This window comes from Numenius arquata, chromosome 2 (assembly GCF_964106895.1).
Source record: "Numenius arquata chromosome 2, bNumArq3.hap1.1, whole genome shotgun sequence".
In the NCBI taxonomy this organism is placed as follows: Eukaryota; Metazoa; Chordata; class Aves; order Charadriiformes; family Scolopacidae; genus Numenius; species Numenius arquata.
The window spans coordinates 68,925,766-68,949,542 of NC_133577.1; the positions used below are offsets into that span (position 1 = coordinate 68,925,766).

The following is a 23,777-nucleotide window of genomic DNA, read 5'->3' on the forward strand; positions in this document are numbered from 1 at the left end:
TAAAAGACCTCCTGACAAATACTTGGCTGTTAGCGTTTCCTTTACAGGATGGAAGAGGAGGTTTGCAGATACATAACCCATCTCACATAAATCTACCCAGATCAAAGTTGCTTCCCAACATGAGCACAGTTCCTTCAATAGTTTATCTCTCCTGATCTGACTCCGTCTGCTAATTCAGGTTCCCCTCACCACAGTAGCCACCTACCAGGAGGTTCTCTTCTCCCCTATGCCCTTTACATTATAGATATTCAGGACGTAAATACAAAGTCCTCAGTGTTGGCTTTTTCTTATTTAGCTAGTTGCTCACAATCACATGGAATAGTCTCCAAACTAACTTCACCTGCCATATCCCTGGGCTTTACAGTATCAGAATGCATTTCATAGACTAGTGACTCTCAAACTGTGGTAATTATATCACTGGTATGAGGAAGCTATAGTATCTCTGTACCTGTACACATCCCAAATGACAAGCTTGTCACTCCGTGTGCCTCTGTGTACCTAGGATAAGAACTCCTACGGTAACCCCAAAACCCGCAGACAACCCACAGAAATTAAAGACGGGAGCATGTGCAATATAGACATCTGGCTACATGTAATCAGAGAGGGAGGAGAATTCAATGTTAACATCACACCATGTTACACCACTCCACACTGCCACACACACAAAGCAAGGAGGCTGCAGAGAAAAGGACTGTTATATTGCAGATTGTTCAACTGTTATACACATGGAACTAAATTTTCTTCAAAAAATCGTTTTTTAGTTTAGTGTGCTGTTTTATTCAAGAGGAGATAAGGAACAGCTGCCTCTATGTAAAAGACAGTGTAGAAGACATGGAGCTGTTACGGAGCTGAGAGTTATTTCTGATACTGCCACCACTGCAGTCATGTATTATTCCTCCTTAATCTTAGTGGTATTGGGCAAACTAAGGTTGGTTCCCCATGGCTAGAACACACAAAACAACAAATTAAGGGCACTAAGAACCGACGAATCCTATTTAAAAGAAACAACCAACAAACAACCTGTGCGGTGACTGCTGATGGTGAGTTATTTCACAGCTCTGTCGTCATGGTGCAAATCTACAATAATGTTGACAGGAAGAACTAAGAAGGGTTGAAGACCACTTGATCACAAATAAATTTATGTTTGGGTGTTTTTTTTAGTTTTTGTTTGGTTTTTGTTTGTTTGTTTTTAATGCAATTAATTTCTGCATATACCTCCATTGACAGGAATATCTTAGTAACATCAGAAAGAGGAAAATAGGGTATCATAAACAGAAAGATTTTGCTATTTCAAAAGTAACTCCATTTTTCTCCCACAATGATGCTTTGGATCACACTTTCCTGCAATGACAGGAAGTCAGAGAGAGTTCACAGAAGATATGCAGGCAAGAGAGACAGAATTAAGTTCTGTCCATTTAGACACATCATTCCATTTCACTTTTTTAATACAATACTCTTGGTTATTTCACTGAATTTTCACTGAATTTCACTGAATTTTTAGAGTTGGAAGGGACCATAAAGATCATCTAGTCCAACTCCCCTGCTGAAGCAGGATTGTCCAGAGCATGTTACTCAGGATTGCATCCAGGCGGGTCTTGAAAATCTCCAAAGAAGGGGACTCCACAACCTCCCTGGGCAGCCTGTTCCAGGGCTCTGTCACCCTCACCGTGAAGAAGTTTCTTCTCATATTTGAGTGGAACCTCCTATGTTCCAACTTATGCCCGTTGCCCCTCGTCCTCTCACTGGCAACCACTGAAAAGAGTCTGGCTCCCTCCTCCTTCAACCCACCCTTGAGATACTTATAGGCATTAATAAGGTCTCCCCTCAGCCTTCTCTTCTCCAGGCTAAAGAGTCCCAGCTCTCTCAGCCTTTCTTCATCAGGGAGATGCTCCAATCCTTGAATCATCCTCGTTGCCCTTCGCTGGACTCTTTCCAGTAGTTCCCTATCCCTCTTGAATTGGGGAGCCCAGAACTGGATGCAATACTCCAGTTGTGGCCTCACCAGTGCAGAGTAGAGGGGGAGAATGACTTCCCTCGACCTACTAGCCACACTCTTCCCTATGCAGCCCAGGATTCCATTGGCCTTCCTGGCCACAAGAGCACACTGCTTGCTCATTGTCATTTTGCTGTCTACCAGGAACCCCAGATCTTTCTCTTCAGAACTTGACTCCAGCAGGTCCACACCTAACCTGTATTGGTGCCTAACGTTCTTCTTCCCCAGGTACAGGACCCTACACTTTTCCCTGTTGAACCTCATGAGGTTCTTCCTTGCCCAGCTCTCCAGCCTGTCCAGGTCTCGCTGGATGGCAGCACGGCCCTCTGGGGTGTCAGCCACCCCTCCCAGTTTGGTATCATCAGCAAACTTACTGAGGATACACTCTGTCCCCTCGTCCAGGTCGCTGATGAATATGTTGAACAGGACTGGACCAAGTATTGACCCCTGGGGGACACCACTGCTTACAGGCCTCCAGCTTGAACCTGCTCCATTAATCATTACCCTTTGGGTCCTGTCACACAGCCAGTTCTCAATCCACCTCACTGTCCCCTCATCCAGCCCACACTTCCTTAGTTTCCCAATGAGGATGCTATGGGAGACTGTGTCAAAAGCCTTGCTGAAGTCAAGGTAGATGACATCTGCTACCCTCCCCTCATCCAACCAACCAGTTATAGCATCGTAGAAAGCTATCAGATTGGTCAAACATGATTTACCCTTGGTAAACCCATGTTGCCCTCTTCCAATAACCCCCCGCTCTTCAACTTGTTTGGAGATGACATCTAGAATGAGTCTCTCCATTACCTTCCCAGGGATGGAGGTGAGACTAACTGGTCTGTAGTTCCCAGGGTCCTCCTTCTTGCCCTTTTTGAAGACTGGAGTGATGTTCACCTTCCTCCAGTCTTCAGGCACCTCTCCTGTTCTCCATGACCTTTCAAAGATGATAGAGAGTGGCCCAGCGATAACATCTGCCAGCTCTCTCAGCACTCGTGGGTGCATCCCATCAGGGCCCATGGACTTATGAATGTCCAGTTTGGCCAAGTGGTTCCGAACCTGGTCCTCCTCTACTGGAGGAGAAACTTCCTCTCTCCATACCCTCCCCCTTGCCTCCAAGGCCAGAGATTCATGAGGGACAGCCTTAGCAGTGAAGACTGAAGAAAAGAAGGCATTCAGCAACTCTGCTTTCTCCATGTCTTCCACCACTAGGGTGCCCATCTCATTCATCAGTGGGCCCACATTATCCCTAATCTTCCTTTTACTGTTTACATACCGAAAAAAACCCCTTTTTGTTATTCTTAACTGTAGTGGCCAAGATGAGCTCAGCTTGAGCCTTGGCCCTTCTAATTTTCCCCCTGCATATCTTCACTGCTTCCTGGTATTTCTCCTTGCCTGCCAGGCCCCTTTTCCAAAGATCATAAACCTTCTTTCTGTTCCTGAGCTCCAGCCAAAGCTCTCTATTTAGCCAGGCTGGTTGTCTTCCCTTCCTGCTTGTTTTTTGGGATTTGGATATGGCTCTTTCCTGAGCTTTTAAGAGTGCCTCCTTGAAGTACGACCAGCCTTCCTGGGCACCTTTGCCCTTCAGGACTGCCTCCCAAGGGACACTTTCAACCATGCTCCTGAAGAGGCCAAAGTCTGCCCTTCAGAAGTCCAAGGTGGCAGTTTTGCTGGCCCCCCTCCTTGCTTCAGCAAGAATTGAAAATTGTATCATTTCATGATCACTCTGTCCAAGACGACCTCCAACATTTACATCCCCCACAAGACCTTCTGAGTTAACTATCTGCAGGTCCAGTAGGGCACTTTCCCTAGTCAGTTCCCTCACCAGCTGCGTTAGGAAGTTGTCTTCCATGCACTCTAAGAATCTCCAGGACTGTTGCCTCTCTGCTGTGTTGTATTTCCAGCAGATATCTGGGAAGTTGAAGTCCCCCATGAGTACAAGGGGGAGTGATCGTGAGACCTCTGCCAGCTGCTTATAGAATATTTCATCTGCCTTTATATCCTGGTTTGGGGGTCTATAACAAATTCCCACCACGATGTCTGCCTTATTGGTCTTCCCCTTAATTCTTATCCATAGACACTCAACGCTGTCATCGTGTGTATTGCTAAGTTCGAGGCATACAATACTGCTCTTAACATAAAGGGTCACCCCACCACCTCTCTTTCCTTGCCTGTCCCTTCTGAAAAGTTGGTAACCATCAATCACAGCACTCCAGTTATGCGAGTCCTCCCACATTTCTCTGATGGCAACTAGATCATAGCTTTCTTGCTGTACAGTGGCCTCCAGCTCCTCCTGTTTGTTACCCATGCTGCATGGTTATGGTCATGTAATGTACAACTATCATATTGGGCAGAAGGTGATGAAGCTGGTGACTTGGGTGACAAGTGATTGGGGCATATATAGGGAAATTTTAGGGAACACAACTACATTTGCAGCAAAGAGCATTACAACATAACTAAAATGCCAACATACATCCCTTTTTTTAAAGGAGCGCATGGAAGCATTCACCCCTCTTCACCGAATGATCAATAAGCATCCTCTGTACCATCATCAATCATCCCACAGACAATACTGAAATGCTGACAGAAGAAAGAATGAAGGAGAAAAGAAGAAGCATGGGGAAGGAAGAAAGGGATAATTCAGAAATGGCATCTTGGTTAAATGCCAGCTGCAGTGACAAGAAAAGTAGAAAGCAACAGAAGGAGAATAGGCTAAGAATGGTCGTGCCCTTCAGAGGACAAAATGACATTCTTTAATTGCTCACAAGGCTCTCAAAACAAGGTGTCTACCTCCAGCGGACTGAAGATTAATCTTCAAGGAAAAGTTTGCATGACGAGTTGTTATACATTGGGAAGTGCAATTTTAGGTGAAGCAGTTGATAGAATCAAATCAGTATTTCAAGCAAACAAGGGGAGTGAAATGTATTTACTGTGAGTTAAAGTGATCCAGATTATTACACCGATGCCAGAGCTTTCAAAACTCTATTATGGTGACATGTAACAGGCAAAAAACCATAATAGCTTCTTTGCTATTTTTCCTTCAGGATAACAGCATGAGCAGTTATTAACTGGCTTCCTTTTCCTCTTCAGATTGCTGTGAGATTGTGGTTTGGTTTTCAAATGATTTAGGAAGGTAAAAGTGCTTTTAATCCTTGTGGGCAGGGAATGGATAATAAGTATAATATTCTGAAATTCAGTTGTAGGTACTCTGCCAAAGCCTGGACAGATATATAAACTGAGTCTCTTGCAATCATCTAGTGAGACATACATGCACTTGAGAGCTACAGTCATGCTGAAGGAAGCTAAACCCACTGACAGTAACAGGCCTTGTAAAAACACCATTATAGAAATGGGGCCCAATAGAAATGTCCTTGTATTTTGCTAGTGCACACATCTGCATTTAAATTTTTAATTCAGACTGACAAAATTTCAGTTATTCACCTGCCATGGAAATGTATTTATTTCCACTCCCCTCCCTCCATAATCACTTTCTTTGGTAAAGGACAGAAAGTGTCTTCTCCTCCCCCTTTAGCCAATTAACTTTTATTGGCAATGCTCCATGAAATGGTTTGCTGATGAGGATGTAGTCAGCCCACTTATTTCACAGAAGAATTTAGCATATAATAGAGCCAGGCAGGCAGCCATCCATCGACTTGCCACCAGAAAACCATTTTAAAAGTATCCAATTAGCTATGTCAGAAATGCAATTAAAATGGCTATCTGCTTTTCTTAACAGGAAGACTTACATGATTTTCCAGTTTCCTTCCTCATAAAAACTTAAGTCCTCTATTGTAACCATGCAGCTTGATGACTGGCTATGCCTCAATTTCCAGAAGAGATGCAAACGTCTTGCAGTAAGTCACAGGAAAACTGGCATGTTAGGTCTGTGCTCAGCGAGCCACAGGGATTTCCCATTTTTTTACTTCAAGGAATTCAAGGAACTGGCTAGAATATTTAAAACACTGGTTTCTGACTGTTTAGAGAGAACTTCTCTTCCCGTACATAATTTCCTTCTGTCATAATTAGTATCCCCCAGAAGTCCTCAAATCAAGATCAGCCTCCTGAAAACTAAAGGTTGATCAATTCTGATTGGAGACACTTACGTTCTATGTCCAGAGAAGAAGGCTGATGACCATCAGTGCACGTTTTAAATTATATGTTCTTACAACAGGACATTCCTAATAACTGAAATGGGTAAGGTGAGGTATCTTCTCTGATTTAGTTTAGGTTGATGGGGATATTATTTACTTTCTCATATTTTCATGTTAGAATAGTAATGCACAAGTATTACCGAGACAGCCAAAGGACAGATAGGAAAAACAACTTCATGAAAAACATCTGTGGAGAATACTCCAGTCCAGCTATGTTATATTATCAAGCTGGCCTTGCACCAACTTGAAAGACAAAAGGCTCTGACTGCAAATGGCCTGCCAATGTCTGAAAGCAACCATTTTAACTCTTCATGGACAAACATCTACTCTTTGAATGAAAACCTCTTCAACACACATCCAGCAAGTGATCAAATGCCTGTGTAACATAAAACCAGATGTCAGAGGTTCTAGATCATTCTATGACATTTTTTATAATGTTGTCACCTGCAAAAAAAACATAGTGATAAATAAATCCTCATTTACAATTGCAGTGACAACAGTGTAAAAAGATGTATATTTTGTGTCAGAACATGTAAATGGCTTTTAAGGACTACATAATATACACTAAATGCATACACAAAGTTTACTTCCATAGTGAGGATAGATAAGGATAGTTGTCCTCAGATGGGAAACCGTAGGATGAAACATCAATTGAATCAGATTGTTTCTAACAAGGTTGGATAGACATGGGTTTGGTATCGCCTACTCAAGGTCCATTCAAGGTCAAATTCTCAATTTAAACTTGAAGAAAATTCCTCTCCAGTGAGCCATAATCCTCATACTGTTAAAACTCTTAATCCAGTGATGAAGGCTTTGATTGCTTTAATTATGACCAAAATACACTAACAGAAACTTCAGAAAATGCTGTCAGGACCTAGAGTAAAATTTAAACCATTTCAGTTCTTTTGTTGAAAGGAGAGCTGGTGAACTGGGAGAATAAGGAGGGATGAGATCAGAGGAGTGAAAGTGAAACAGTTGAACTATCTTCCAACTGTAAGATAAGCAAACCAATTAAAAGGATTGTCATCCTGTAATTACCAGAGAGCTCTGTATTACAGAGGGAACTGAAGCTCTGTTGCACAACAAACAGCCATGCTTGTAATTTAATATGAATAATGAGCCAGATGCATGAACAAGACTATTAAATTGTTATCACAAGCAGCCATGTCCCTCATTGATTAATGACTGTGTGTCACCAAGGAAAGGAACTCCATTTTTAAGTATGGATCAGCATCATCAATGTTGCCAAAGCAACCGTCTGACTGCTTTTGACTTACCCCTGAATGTGGCCATTAAACCATTATATGAGGAAACAAAACAGTGATTATTCTCTTGTGTGGAAAACTGAAGACTATTAAAGAATAAGGGACTGGGGAAGCCAGATTTGTTTCCCAAGATAAATGCACCTGTGCAAGAACCATGTTCAAGGTCAGACATTCTAAGTACAAAATAAATCATGGTCCCCCCACTCAGTTTCAAATTTGATGCTAATCATAAAATCTTGAATAGTTTCACATGCTAGTAGAGACCCAGCAGAACTAACAGAAAGACATGAATTAAAATAAAACAGGTGTTAAAAACACCTATTTTACAGTAAAAAAAGCAACTTGCAGAAGACAGTAAAGTAAGAAAACAGGTGAATTCTCTAGATATGCTTTTTATAGAGAGAACATTTATATAGAGAGAATAAGTATGTGCATATATACAGATAGATGAATATACACTCCATGTGATTCATCCAAAAATGTATGTTTTACCCTGTGTTTGGGGGGCTTTTTGTTGTTATTTTTGTGGGTTTTGTTAATATAAGATTCATACAGAATGTTCTACCAAAAGCAGCTACAAGCTGGCTTCTCCCAACTTACAAGCTTCCCGAAGTTTTTCCTTGTCGTAATGTAGCCCCTCATATTCTTGCAAATTAATCCTGTTCACTCTGATCCGCAGACGATCTGGGATGGAATGAGGACTGCAAGGGAAGAAGAAAGCTTGTTAGATGAAATGTTCCATGGAAGAGCAAAACAAAAATTATGAAGTGGTTTTAGTCTTCTCTGAAAGAAGAAAAAGAGCAAGCCCTTCAAAACTGGGGCAACTCCTCACAGGCCCATCACTGCATTTAAAATTATGACTACCCACCGCACAACAACATAGACATTAGACCGTAAGTGACAAACAAGATCAAGAAGCCCATCTGCTGGCTGTGTGGTCTGGAATTACAGAGGTTCTTCTGAGTTCTCTAATCTCTATATAGCTACCCCTCACCTCCACAGTTTGCCTTTTTGTACATCCCTAAGGCCCTACCACAGCCAGTAGATCTGCTAAGCTGTGTTTCAGGACACAGATACTTTCTTGGGAATCCTCTCAGGACAACCATTCCTCTGCCCATGAGAGCATCCACTGTCATATCCCTAGAGGATCCCCATTCAGCATTTCTGTCCTGGGAAACAGTCAACAAGTGTGGCTAAGAAATGGATTTCTGCAGTAGTGAGTCCAATACACAGAATCCAGGAGGACTTTCAAAAGCAAGTAGCTGCACAGGAACATCATTTCTACAGATTTCAGTCAGATTTAGACACCTCAACTGTCTATATAATTTTGAAACACTCAGTGAGTCCCTATCTATAAATTTAAAGTGTCTATATATTGATAGAAAGTTGTCCTGAAAAGCTTTGTTTTGATTTCATGCTAGTTTCCACCTTATTGTAACCTATTACTTGATTTTGTAAGTTTAGCTGAATGCTATGTAAATTAACTTGGCTAGATTTGCATTTTCCACTTTTAAAGAAAAATAGATAACCTGTGTATTATAATGCATATATCAATTGTCTGTCCTGTAAGAACCAGCCCCTGGCTCAGTTAACAGTATATTCGTCATCCTGTATCTTACCCTGAAAGACCTTTTTTTTTTTTCCTCTGTTTTAATCTAGCTAGTAACAGAACTCTACCAGTGGTATGACCACCAAATACACACACTGCCTTATAAAAGTTGAAATACTATGCACTGTCATAAACATGCAAGCTTATTTTTGTGTTTGTCTCAGTTTTAAGATGTTTGACCCACAGCATTTACATTGCTAATTTAAACTCCAATCAGGGCAAGCCACATTTCAAAAATGCAAAGTTTTTCTTTCTTTTTTAAAAAGTGAGCACTTTTTTTGGACCTGAAAATACTGCAGACCTGACAAAACACATGGTTTATGGTCATCTCCTGGTAGAACCTTTGGGATTAGCAATTATTTCAGCCTTAACTTAGTGCATGCTTTCTCTCTGATGGTTTAAATAGTTCTATCACATCGGGACAGATGAAAATAAATATTGAAAATCAAGTTCCAGTTATTAAAAAAAAAAAAAGCTCTTTTGCCACAAGCACTCTGCCTATAAATGGATAAAGGATAAAGAATTGAGGCTGCCTCCAAAATTGGAGTGTAAGACAACACACTAGAAGGAGCTGCACTGAAGAAATTCACAGTCTGAATGGGAGTTTCTATATTAATGATGAAAACAAACCTAAGATACATGAAGAATAGCTTGGAAAAAATCATAAATGCTTAACAGTGGCAGCAAGACTGACGCACTCAGGAACATACTGGCTGCCCAACGTTTTTCCTGTGCTGATTGAGAGGGACTATTGCATCAAAGTGCCCCAAGATATCACCAAACTGCCCACATTTAAGATAATCTTTTGCAATTTGATAACAGACACATGAGATGGTAACTTCCAGCATAGCTTTAGGGGACAGCTGTGTAACTCAGGTGCCCTTACATCATCCTACAGAACAGTACTCTCCACCTGCAGGTTCTATAGCTCGCTCAGCAACCCAGAGAAGATGAGTGCATGCAAATGGAGGGAAAATGTGCATAGACAGAACAAGAACATAATTGCACTGAGTCTGACACTTTTTTCTTCCTTTCTTTTAAGACAAGTCTAAATGTTACCTTGCTGGCTGAGAAATGAACATAGTCTGAAGTACTACATTCCCTTCCAAATTCTATAAAATGCAATTCAAAAACAAAAATTATAGAAGATTTTATTTTCAGTCAAGAAAAGATAAGAAAATATTTAAGTCAGAAAACATAGGAATTTAAATGCATAGTCTTTGTCTGAGGGGAGAAAAGAAATAATTCCCCACATGTAGTAGGGTTCTTGAAAATGACAGACTGACAGCTCTGAAAAGTGAAGTCTTGTATGCACTGATACAATACAGGAGAAGCTATGTTGCTTTTCCCATAATGTTCTGCCACTGCACGTGATGATGAAGGTAGCTCAGTCTTCCAGCCGATCAGTTCACAACCTGGAGATTGGTGGTAGGTGTGGGGAAGGGACTGCTTGTAAATTACCTCTAGTTCTCTGAGCTTAGCTGGCAGGAAAAGTGATAGGGAGACAGAGTCCAGCAATTTATTTGCTTGTTATGGTTTGAGAAATGCACAATAATTTATTGCCGTTCAGACAATTTTTTTATTACGCAATGACCCCTCCCAACCCAGGAAGGAGAAAAATAAAGAAACATGAAGGTTGAAATATAAACAGATTTAATAGAGTAAGACTAAATAATTAACTTTAATAATACTAAAGAACCAATATTGATCCCGATGACAATATAAAATATATAAGGATTATACTCAGCCAATTCTATCAGCAGGAAGCTGTGCACTCCCAGCAGGGGACAGCAAATGTCAGACACTGTGAGGACTATGGCTTCAGGAGGAAGGGGAGGGCTCAGGGGTCCAGCACTGGGCCAAGAAGTTCTCCATATCACAGCCATTAAGGGAGAGAGAGCACTTCACAGCAAACTGTCTGGTTTATATTGAATGTGAAATTCATGGTATGAAATAATACTGTTGGCCAGCTTGCGTCAAGTGCCCAGGTCTCACTCCTCCTCATCACTACGCCTGGCTAAACTTGAAAACACTGAGACTTTGAAACGCACATAGCATAGCTAGCTATAAAGTAAATATTTTCACAAATTCAGACACCAAAGTCTTCTAAAAGTGCAGCTTCCTAAGCATTAGAAGATAAATTAGTCCTGTGTTGCTCAAACCAGGACACTTTTCTAACACGTGACCATGCTACAAAGACAACCATCCTTACTCTGTGCTAAATTAAGCCAAGTGTAAACCCAACCCAAAAAAAAAAAAACCAAACCTGTCTCAAACTGTTGTTTCTCCTGAAAACAGAATGAAATCTTTACTTTTGTGTCAAAATGTTGCAGCAACCCAAGCTGGAACTCTATAAAAAAAATATGCTTTCCAATCATCAGTTCAAAATAACCACTTGACCAAAAGCTGATGCTCCTGTGCAAGAATTACTCAGTCCAGCACAGGGAATATTTGTCCACCAAACCAGAACCACACCATGGCTACCCCCACTTGCTCTTTTCCATTTCTTCCTTGCTACAGAGCTCCTCTACTTATGATGCTCAGACCCTCCCTTCCACCCTGTGACCCTGTGCTGCAGTGTCCAGCGCTGCTCTCCATACTAGATGGAAAACAGTTTAGCACAAGAACTTTGCACCTTCCTGAGGTAAGCTGTAATTTTAATTCCCAATAGAAGATCACCAACTCCTTTTTCTCCTTGATTTGTCCTTTTAGATCTTTCACAGAAGATATCCGAGTGATACTTTTCTTTCAAACATCTACTGCATCCCATCAGCCTGGCTTCCCCAGCTACCTACTGGTGTTCTTCACTGTTAAGAGATTAATTTGTTTATGTATTTTTGCACTACAGCTACGAGATCTTTAATACTTCCCACTCACAATTTCACTTCCTCTGCTTCCACACACTGGCCTTTCTCCTGTTTCTTAGGTGCATGCCAGGACAGGAGGGTGCATGATACAGGCACCTGGAGACAAGCTATGCTTTATTGTGGGAAATACTGGGGACAGGGCAGATAATACTCTCCCAAGCTTTCATGGGTGCTTGTCTCAGTCATGCAATTGTTTCCATTTCCAGATGCTGAGTTGTTTCAACTCAAGCAAGCCTGGGGTCACTGAAAAACCCATAACTGTTACTGAATAATTTTTTGTCTGATCCAGAAAAATCATCATTGAATCAGAAGTGATTTTAAAAGCTGCTGTTTCAATATTTCTGTTCAGTACTTATATGTAACTATCATGTTTGAGTTTTCAGAAATCGTGATTTTTTTCTGTGGTTCCTGGTTTAGTTAAGGAACAGGAAGGAAAAAAAAAAGGAAGGAGTGACATAGCCAAGTTTACACACTTAATCTTTGACAGAGGTAAGAATTCAACAGCACTCTTCAGCCCAAAATTCAATCCCTTATTCCCAAGGCCATCTACTCATTCTTCCCCAAGGCCACCTCTATTAGGGTAAAAGTTAGGTTTTCAATAATAGTACAGTGATTTTTTGTGTTGCTTCCTCCCCCCCCCCCCCCCCCCCCCCCGCCAAGAGTCCCACCAAGATTTTTCACTTATAGCTGAAAATGAATGCCTTGGACTTTTGTCTGAATAGTTATTACAAATAATTCTAATGACCGTCTATATTCTCTACTAAGATTTTCTTAAATTATCATCCAGACACAAGACTTTTTAGTTCTCTGGGAAGATAACATAAGAAAAATCAGCAGAACTGTCTTCCTTTTATAGTGATTTGCTTGTAAGAACTCATTTGGCATAAAAATACTGGAAAAGTTATGTAAAAGTAGTTATGGTGGTACTTTTTTGTTTCTCAGTGTCTAAGCACTAGTTCAAACGTGATCTTTCTTGGCAACGATATCAATGAATTAGTGGTAGTCTTATGTCCTACCGTACAACTGGCCTCATTTCAAACACATCATCGCAATGGGTAATCTGGGTACCTCATGAAAGGGGCAGAGGAAAGGAAGACAGAGAAACAAAGCAGCTTCTTAAAGTGTATGTTTGGAGCCTTTATGTTAAAGTGAAAGGATGGTCATGTTGACCCTATATTCAGCGCTCAAGAAGACCTGCAAAAAGGGGAGGGATGTTAAGCCTCATGCCAATATCTGCCAATCCTTAATTAATTACTGTCTGTCTCCCTGCAACCTCCCTGTGAGGACAGGATAGTGTTTAGATGTCAAGGGGAGAAAAAGACAACACTGACTTCTGTAGCTATGCTGACTCACTATGTAATGCCACATAAGAAAGGAAAACGTGCACCTTCTCTTTACAAATATTATTTCTTGACAATAGGTTGCCACCAGCTTCAAGCACCTCCAGCATCACCTTCTTGAATCAAATTAGTCCTTTCATCTGAAAAGGAGAATCGAGCAAGCCCTTTTTATTTGTTTGGAACTGGAGGAGGAAAAAAAGATCTAAAATCAACAGTAAATCTAAAATATTTTTGTTGTTCCAAGAGCCATATACACTCTCTAAAAGCGCCTTTTAACTAGGAAATATTTAAAAAGATACTTTCCATGCTTTTGTAAAAAGTATAATTTTTTTGGTACATCAGTGCACTGCGTATCTCTGAATTTGCTTCTATGGAAAAAACAAGCACACCATCTTAAATGCAACGTATTACCTGAGGAGAAATAGTTCCTTTCCGGTCAAGTGTGGGAGGGTAATCAGTTGGCAAGTGTCAGAGTTTCCTGTTCTCCTGTTTCTCCTTCTGTTCGTTCCCTTTTTGTAAAGACATGGAACTACTCCATAAGCAAGCTGCGTGTGTTAAAACATAACAACTGGAGAGAAACAGGACTTGCCATTTAGCTAAACTTTTCAAATGGGCAATCTTAGCCATAAAAATGTAACCTTGGAAACAGCAGTTTTCTATTGAAATATGAATGCTAAGAGGTTCCTTTCTACAGGGTGGAGATTTTAGATACTTTGGTAAGTTGAGTCACAGGTAATATATTCATAACTCACATATATGGATATGCATATATACACTTATAAATATGTATATATATACACACACACAAAAAAAAAACCCCATTTATTCAGTGACAGAAATAGAATGGTTTTGTTCACGATTTATTTGCAAATACTCTGCTCTGTCGGAATACCATTGTTGGCTGACATTACATTAATGTCTCATTAAATTTTATTACCTACTGAATATAGCTTTGGCTCTAAAATTCACTTTGCGCATATTCGTCCTTTGTGCTATCAGACTGGCAATTGACACCAGGGAATATTATCCTCATCATCCAACTAATTAACTCCTTCACTCACAGAACTCATGAGCTCCATACAGAGCTCTATTTAATGCAGCTGAGGAAAACACTTCCACCATCATACTTCTGTAGTCTTCACATACACCAACAATAATCCATATTACTATATGAATTGCAGAGTTTATCTTGTTCAGACAAACTCAACGTATTCAGAAACCACAAAGCTTAAGTACATAAGCATGTCCATGTAAAAGCTAATAATAGGTTAATGAATGTCACAAAGCAAGCAATAGTACAGTATTAATAGAAATGGATGTTTCTAAACAGTGTATAAAACAACTTGCTTAACTGCAAAGAGAAAAAAAGAGCTTTCCAGACACAGCAGTAGACAATTTATAAATAAATTTGGGGGGATTACTGCACTGCAATTCAACCTAAAATATTTAAATTTCTTACTCCTATTATTCTTCAAAATGCTGTATTACATAGTCAATGAAAAGTAATTTAAAGTACAGATGAATGAATTCCATTACCTCCTAAAGAATCTAATTAAAAACCTCATTTCCCAAACATACCAATCCACAGAATTACATCCTAGAGGGTCATATGCCCCATGGGAACATAAATACAGATTCAGGTCAACTGAAACATTCTGTTCATTCATGTTGATTAGCTATAATGGTTTCATTTAAACACAAACCTAAATAGCATGGATAGGAGCACAGATAGGCTAGTTTACCATATTGAATTTCAGCTGATGCACTTTTGATTAGCGTGGACCAGAAGTGCACATTCAGAGCATTATTAAATAACAATCCAAATGAGCCTTGTAGAAAAGCTATGCACATTGTTTAGTTGGAAGAAACTATGAAAGGTTATACAGAGATGTTATGAGGTCCTCTCAAAATTATTCTGCTCACATCAAAAAGATATGCACTTTCAATAACAGGGTTATTTTCTTTCCTTTTTCAGCTGCAAAAGTGGCTGACCAGTACAAAGAAGTTGTATTACTTTCTACCGCAAATAGCATTTGACTTTTCCACAAGAATACAGAAGATCACTTAGAGATTGAATAATTCCTATTATAAGGAACAGGACATGCTTTCTGGAAATTCTTAAAACCTGTAGACATTCACTAACATAAATAGTTAATTTTTATGGTTTTTAAGTCTATTCTTCTGTGAGAAGATACCCATCCCATGGTACACCAGGTTACACATCAGAATCAGAACCACTCCTTTTACAGGGATAGGTCTTAGAAAGTCAAGATCATGCTAGATAAACTGTTTATAAGGTGAAGTCATTTTTAACACTACCCACCCCACTGCTGGAAGTTGCTTACCAAGAAAAGGTAGGCATTCATTTCCTCCTATGCCTGAACTATAGCATTTTGGGGATGCTAAAAGTGTCACCATCACCACCTTCCCCCCTGCCAAAAAAAAACCCCAAACTACCAAAACCAAAACCTAAAAACACAGAGCATTGATAGGAAAGAATGAGGAGGGCTTATTTTTTTAAAATCCCTTTCATTCCACCACTTGTTCAAAGCCACACGTGTTTATTCTAAGACTATGAGCAGAACCTGATCTACTTCCATTCACCAAGAAAACACACTCAGCTTTTGATGAAGCTCTGACTTCCTCCTCTTACCCCTATTAATCATCCAGCAACTGGGAAAGAGGTGCCAGCCAACTCACTTGGAGCAGAGCTGCATTTCCTAAGAAATGTGCTCCTGCCTCCAGTCACCCAGGAAAGAAAACAGGCCAAGTGAGCTTGGGTCCTGCCATTGGCACTACTGCACAGCAACCTGATAGCACTTCTGCCGTGCCACCAGGTTGATTCAACTGAGAAGACAGACTTTTACATTATACATGCCCTAATCCTGGTATCAATTATTTATGAACCATGTGAATGATTTCTTATGCTTTGTGTCTGCACAGAGAAAGGAAATAACAATAATAATAAATAGTCCAACAATTCTACAGCAGCCTATGCACATACAGATCTTAATACGATTCAGTAAACAGAAAAGGAAAAGGAAATCTTCTACTGTGCCTCCCTTGCAAAAAAATAAACTTCGGATAAAAAACACCACCACACTCCTCTGAGGCATGTTTGTAGTGACAGATTAATGAATTACTTATCTCATAGAGAAGAAATAAACATGCAAAATTAATTAAATGTTCCAGTGTTTAGAACAATTGGAAAAAGGAAAGCAGCAACCAGAGGAGAAAAAGAAATTAACCTTACTTTTGAGATCTCATTGGCAGAGGTTGTAAATGATGCATTAAAAATAACTATGTTTTTCACAGCATTTATCTACTTAAAACATAAGAACTGCCACAACAGAGCAGAATCATCCAGCCACTTCTCATAGGAAAATTTCAGTGCTTCAAAAAAGTCCACTGCTATATTAAGGCAAAGCTTTTGTTAAGCTCTTCACCTAAAAAATACCCCTAAAAATATAAGCTCCACCACATATGGTCTTTTTCTTCCATTTGATAAGTTTTATCCCAGATAAGGTTATTCCAGGTTAACCCAACTGTACTAACCTCTTCTGCACTTTCTTACCTCACACCTGCTTCAGCAAGTGCTTGAGTGTTTTGCTGTAGAAAGGCCAGACCCACACATATACTTAAACTTGTGCCAAAGTGCCAGGTAGAATCCTGGTCTTCCTTTTCTTTCTCCTTCACCACACCAGCTGTAGTTCTCTCACACTTGACACTTCCAAGCACAGTGGATTCTCCAACAGCAATGATCCCACTAAACAGAAGCTCACATGCTAAACAGGAAAAACTGGTAAAGATGAGACTCAATTCCCTATAATTCATGTAACGGAGAAGAGGGAAAAGATATATATATAGGCATTTTCATCCTTAACTATACATTTGGACAATAGGTCACTAACACTGTCTCCCTTATGCCTTGTCTCCTATTCTTTATTAGATTATCCTCCTATAGAAAACACCCATATTCAATCTAACCCACAAAGCCAATTCTGTTTGGCATTTGGATCTCTAAAAGCAAAAATTATTTCCTATTACTCCTTTGCTTTTCACACAGGTTTTATATGCATACCTTCCTGCAATCATTACTCTTTATAAAGAGTATAAACTAATAAGGTGATACTTGTATTTTCATTTATGCAGATTTTGTAATTAAAAAAATAATAATCACAGCATATCCACAGTGCTCATTTCACTTGTAAAAGGATGGTAAGAGATATGTAAGTCAATTATGTTTTATTTTTCAAATGGTAATATTTTTTTTTTGGAATTTCTTTGCATCAACCATGCAATGCAAATGTACTCTCGCATGTGCATCCTCCTTATCTGAATTGAACACCCAGCTGGAAAATGCAAGTCTTTACCTTCCTTTTAAAAGAGCCTCAATTAAAAATACAACACTTTGTTTACTTATGCACCCTGTATAAACATTTGAAATGGATCACACTACAGTTCTACTGTTTCTGCAACAAAGACCATATGTGCCTAATAATTTTGGCTGCCCCAAATTCCCCTGCTGCAGAAAACCTGAAATTTATCTAAGACAGGCTGTATCCATCACCAGGTCTCGGCAGAATCTGCCCTGCTGTTGAGTACTAACTGGAAATGAAGCTCTTTTTATGTTTTTCAAAAAAAAAAAAACCAAAAAAAAAAGAACATTAGAATCTCAAAGCCATCACAATCCAAATCAAATTTCCCTAATACCTCATGGGTTCTTATTTTAATTTGCCAGACACATTAATTGGCAGCCACAGTGCAGCAGCATGTTTAATCTATTTTTACAGATTTTAAGATACAGAACATCTTTGACTTACAAATTAGTTTGGGACTCACGAGCCTCTGTCTCCCTGCCTTATCCTGACAGCTGATATCAAATGAGACATTTAAATGAACTATCAGAATTTGGAGGTCATTTTCCAAGGGATATCCCTCAGCTTGGAGTCAATACTCATTCTCCCAGACCCACAGCTTAGTTATTTTTCTGTGTAAGCAATAAGGCTTATCTCAACCTTTTTTTCTAGAGGCTTGCTTAGATATTGCATCTTGTATTACTTTCTGTTCCGCAGCAAAGTACAGCAAATAAGGCACACTGAATTGTAAATCTTTCCTTGTTTGCAAAATAATAATGAGGAACTTGCAGTTTTCTGAAGCTTCACAGAATCACAGGACAGTTGAGGTTGGAAGAGACCTCTGGAAGTCATCTGATCCAACCCCCTGCTCAAGCAGGGGCCACCTGGAGCAGGCTGCCCAGCACCATGTACAGGGAGCTTTTGAGCATCTCCAAGGATTAAGACTCCATAACCTCTCGGGGCAACCTGTGCCAGTGCTCAGTCATCCTTACAGTAAAAACATTTTTTCCTGATGTTCACAGAGAACTCTTATATTTCAGCTTGTGCCTATTGCCTCTTGTCCTGTCACTGGGCACCACTGAAAAGAGCCTGACTCAGTCTTCTTTAGACCCTTCCTTGAGATACCTATAGACACTGATGGAATCGCACCTAAGCCTTCTCTTCCCCAGGCTAAACAGACCAAGCTCTCTCAGCCTTTCTTCATGGGAGGAATGATCCTTAGTAATCTTCATCACCCTTCACTGGACTCTCTCCAGTAGCTCTGTATCTCTCTTGCACTGGGAAGCCCAGAACTGCACACAGCACTCCATTTGGTGCCCCACCAGTGTTTAGTAGAGAGTAAAGATCACCTGCCTAGATCTGCTGGCAGCACTTCTAATGGAGCTGAGGATACCATTGGCTGCCTTTACCACAAATGCATGTTGCTGGCTCCTGGTCAGCTGGGTGTCCACCAGGACCCTTAGGCCCTTTTCTGCAAAGCTGAAATTTGCTTTTAAAGTTATTCAATCAGCTTTCCCAAATAATTCTCAGTTTGTTGAACATTTTATATGCCATCTATTGCACATACTCAGTCTTTAGAAGAGAGAAATGTTGGTGGGTTTTCTATTAGAATATACCACTGACTTTTTCTATGACGTAATATGAATCATTCTTGGAATCAAGTTTCTGCTCTGAATACCTAGATTTATAACTCTGAAATTTGTTGTTTTCCAACATATATTTCAAATTTGTTTCTTTGATAGTACTAATGTGTTTGAAAATATGTCCATCATAAGCAAAGCAAGAACACAAAAGGGATGTCAACACAAAGCAAAACATACCTTTTTTGACTAATACTAAAAAGCATTTCTGAAGACAAATAACATTGCCTGAGTAAACATATTACATTAACATGCATTTTGGTTTTTTGGTTGGGGCTGGAGGGGAGGGGGATTTGTTGGGCTTGTTTGGTTTAATTGTGGACACACACAGGTTTTCATAATATGGGATGTTTCCATAAACAGGATGAATTAGAAGATACCAACATACAATGGTACAACTGTTTTTAAGTGCCAATTCATCACATTTTAAAAAAGGCTTAAGAGTCTTGAGTAATTTAGTTATTATCTAGCAAGTTAGTACAGTGGAGTTGCTGACAATGAAGATATTGCCGGGGGAGGCATGGGAGGCACCTCCATCTTCAATGCAGCTGCAGCCAATGTCACACCACTCCTCTAGGCGATTAGTTTCCTATTTTAATAAGCTCTCTCTGGAGGTATGGCTGTGAGATCAGCTCTATCTGGAGATATGGCTTATGGCTGGGTTTGTTCACAGTACGTTTTTGATCAAAACCAAAGGATCGAAATTTCTGATCTCAACTGTTTCCAGGGATGGTGTCTGGCACTTAACTTCAGACCTGCCTGTTGCTATGGATTTTTCTGGTGACCTGGACTCTTTACTGAACCTGGTCACCATCACCAGATATGCCCTGTTCACCTTACTCGGGTACTGTGAAACTGTGCCTTTGCTGGTGAGGCCACTGCCCTATGTCTGCCATGTTGTCACTTGAGCTCCTGCTTCCCATCTGTCACTGGATTTTACTGCCCCATCTCCTGGTTGAATGACACAAAGGGTAACAGCAAAAGCCTATGGGACTTCGAAAGTAAAAAAAAGCCAGATACTCACACAGTGAAGGAATCAGGGGGAGCCGAGACTCTCCTCAGGTCAGCAGACTGCACTTTATGGGTACTATAAGGCAGCAGGAAATGAGTGGCCAGGAAAAGGCAGCACACAGTGTGTACAGACAAGGAAAAAGGCAGGGAGGAGAGAGAGAGAGAGAGAAAGAGAGAAAAAGAGAGAAAGTGGAAGAGAAGAAAGAAAGAGAAAGACATACAACATTTAAACAGAAACAAAAGGAATGTGTCACATAAAAGTTGAATGAAGAGACATGCAGAGCTCCAAGTTCACACTAGGAAGCCAAGAGCAACAGAAGACATGCAAATGGAGAAAAATCACTGCTACATGGCACACAGGAGCTTTCTAAGGACATAAGTGAAGAGGACCAATGACAAGCTAGGCACACGGCTATACAAGGAAGACGAGGAACCCCAGGATTTGTTCCACAGGCACTGAAAAATTTCAAGACAGCAGACTTTGGAAGCAGGTCCAGAAATGCAAACAAACATCAAAGCCAAGATCTGAATGGATGGAATTGTCTCCAAAGGTTGGCCAACTTTAGTTAACGTTTAAGAAAAAATATACCCTTACTGGAGATTTTGTATCCACAATGACAAATTGCTGTCTCCATTCTTCTTTCATGTACCTTAGGGAAACATGCATTTTATATATAGCATCTCCCAGGACTGACTCTCTTTTAGTGTTTATGTTCAGATGGCCCCTTTGTTTCTCTAAAGGCTATGGAATATATTTCATCTATAAGCTCTTTCCCCTTCTTTCTCTTTCATCATGCAGGACATTCTTCCTCAACCCAAACTAAAAGCCAGTGAAAGCAAAATACCATTGTTTGAGGTTCAGAAAGTGATCGTTAAATGAAACTTAGTGAGCAGCATACTAAACTGTAGTTTCTAATCAGAAAATGACTCCTGGAAAATAGAACCACAGCTTCTCTTCTTATTCCATAGACATTTTGCTTATAGCTCACAACAACCACAGTCTTGGCTTGATCACAGAAAACCAAGCTATATGTTGTCTCTTTCACATGTCACCATGATCAATAGTGGAGAATAGGAATAAGAACTTAGCTAGCAAGTCTTTTAAGGGAAGGAGAATAAGAACATAATTCACTGTTTTGTAGAAAAACTGAGTCTGATGATCTGGCTGCAGGAAAAATTTGCTTTTGCTAGTACGAACAGAAAAGACATATGAGAAGAAAAGAAACCCACCTTTTTTTTCCCCTCACAATCCCACTATCTATCTGCCTTGTTTCAATCCATAACCAAGGGTGAACAGCATCACCTTATCCTGTATATTCCTTGCAGGATAAGAAGTTGTTGCTTCTGGCTTGAAACACTTCATTGGATTGTTACTTATCTCCATTGTAGAGCAATGCGTCATAGGATGAGGAAGAGATTATGTCTGCCTTTTACATTTGAACAGCCTCCATTAGAAACAAATTATAAGCACTGTAACTGTATTCACCAATAAGGACTTTCCTCCACTATGCTTCAACTCAAGATTTTAAAGTTATCAGAAGAGTACAAACCATAAATAGGTCATCCTCCCCTACTCAAGAGGGAGTATGTCACGTCAAGCCAGCTTAATTTTCCAAAAGGAAATATTTAAAAAATGATTGCTTGATGAACAGTAAGAAGATAGATCACTAGTTACAGGAACTAGTCCATGAATAGTTCAGGACAATTAATATACTGAGAAATTTGTTTGTAGGAAATTCAGCAACAAAAGATGAAATAACTGAATAAAATATTAATTGTCAGTAATTTCCCCAGCTATGACAAAATGCAGCACATTATATTTACTTGTTCTCTAGCAGCTTGGATGAAGATTTTCATGCTGCTGCTATCAACAGGGAAGAGAGGCTTCTTAGTTCAGGTACTCCCACAGAAACACTATCTTTTTATTCCTTCATTTGATTCTGTGGCCAGCTTTTTGGGGCTTTTTCTGTTTTGTTTTTCCATTGTTTGGGTTTTTTTTAAGACTAGAAAAGACGAGTGACTTTTACACTGTCAAAAGCATTGCTGAATTTTTCCCCACACCTTGAAAAAGGCAAATTATTCAGTAACAAATAAAACAAGGACTCTAAGCATATAGGAATTTCGGCATTGAAGGTCTGTGTAGAAGCACAAGGGGCAGTTTCTGATACAACTAGAAGGTGCTGGAAGAACAAAAGTGCAAAAATGGAGGGAAAAAAACCCAGGTCAAACAAGGTCAGATCCCTTTTTCTCATATATGTGTCCTCTCAGAGTGTCTACAGGTTTTGAAGGAGAACAGTTGCAATCAAGAAGATGGGCAACTCTTACCATCAGAAGAGAATCATGTTTCTAAAGCCCTCCTGCTGCCAAGTGAGAAGCATGAAATCTCTGTTCTTCTCACTCAGCTACATTACATATGAGCCCTTCAATTTTAAAGTACTATTATTCCCTAGAAGCTCAAGTGCATCCACGAGACAAACAACAAACTCACTAACCTCTTTAAACCCCCTCTCCTTAAAACCTCCAGAACAAAGGAGAAGAGAGTAAGAAAGCAGAAACACAGTGTAAGACTTCTTAAAATTAAGTCTTTTTCTACTTATGACACTGGACTAGCTAAAACTCCAAAGAGCACTCTTACTGCTCTCCTTATCTAACCATATCAGCAAAGACGACAATAATAGTAACTCTGTGTTACTGTGATGCAAGATAATTTTTTAATCACTTTCCTGGCAAGGAGCTGAAGAACACCTGTCTAACAAACAGTGGGATAGCTCCAGACTCACTTATCTCACACATCTGACATTCAGATGACAGTCATAAGAGAACAATTTTTCGTATTCAATGAAAAACAAGGTTTTTTGGAAGATTTCAATGGAATAAGGAGATATATTCCAGATATCAAGTTCAGAAATGTAGATAAACATATTTAATTGAAAATTTTCTCTCTTGTGAGATATTGCAAATCAGCATCATATTGAATGAACTTCTTACAATACTGAATGCTTCCTAGAGTTTAACCTTTAACATAACATTAACTTTTTATCACACCAGGAGATTCAACTCCTCTCATTCCCTTCAACATTTGAGAGCAAAGTACATACACACACTGATGTATAGGTATAAATGTAGATATAAATATATACATACGTCATTTCTGATATACAAGGCTGAAACTAGAGTCCCTGACAGATCATTTCTATTCTCCCAAGACACAGGTCTGCAAATATCTCAGCCAAATCAAAGGACTGACAGCAATGTAGTCTCCCATAGCACATTGAAATCAAGCTAAACTACAATCATCATCATCTTGACAACTGGCATATATTATGAATCTGTATTTCTCTACCCCATTTTAGACTCAGATCTCAAAATCCAAGCCTAATCATGCTAATTATCAGATCTAAATACCAGGAATTTTCATTTTACATTTGCATTAGCCTCCCTCAGCGTAGAAAAAGACATCCCTGGATTGCTCTCTGCTCAATTCTAGCTTTCATGAACGATTGAGTTGTGGTTGGATGAAATCAGGCATCACTGCCTACAGGGAAGAAT

General features: G+C 39.7%; 1 protein-coding gene across 2 annotated transcripts in view; it reads right to left on the reverse strand.

Moving 5' to 3' along the window:
- DGKI (diacylglycerol kinase iota) overlaps nt 1-23,777 on the reverse strand; it is a 218,631-nt gene that overhangs the window by 62,255 nt on the left and 132,599 nt on the right. The window contains exons 21-22 of one of the 2 annotated variants that reach the window (XM_074144628.1): nt 20,242-20,304; nt 8,004-8,104 (exon numbers count right to left, since the gene is read on the reverse strand). In XM_074144628.1, the coding sequence (XP_074000729.1) occupies nt 8,004-8,104; nt 20,242-20,304 (164 nt within the window). The remainder of the gene's footprint in view (nt 1-8,003; nt 8,105-20,241; nt 20,305-23,777) is intronic. The other variant, XM_074144629.1, reaches the window with a different exon arrangement.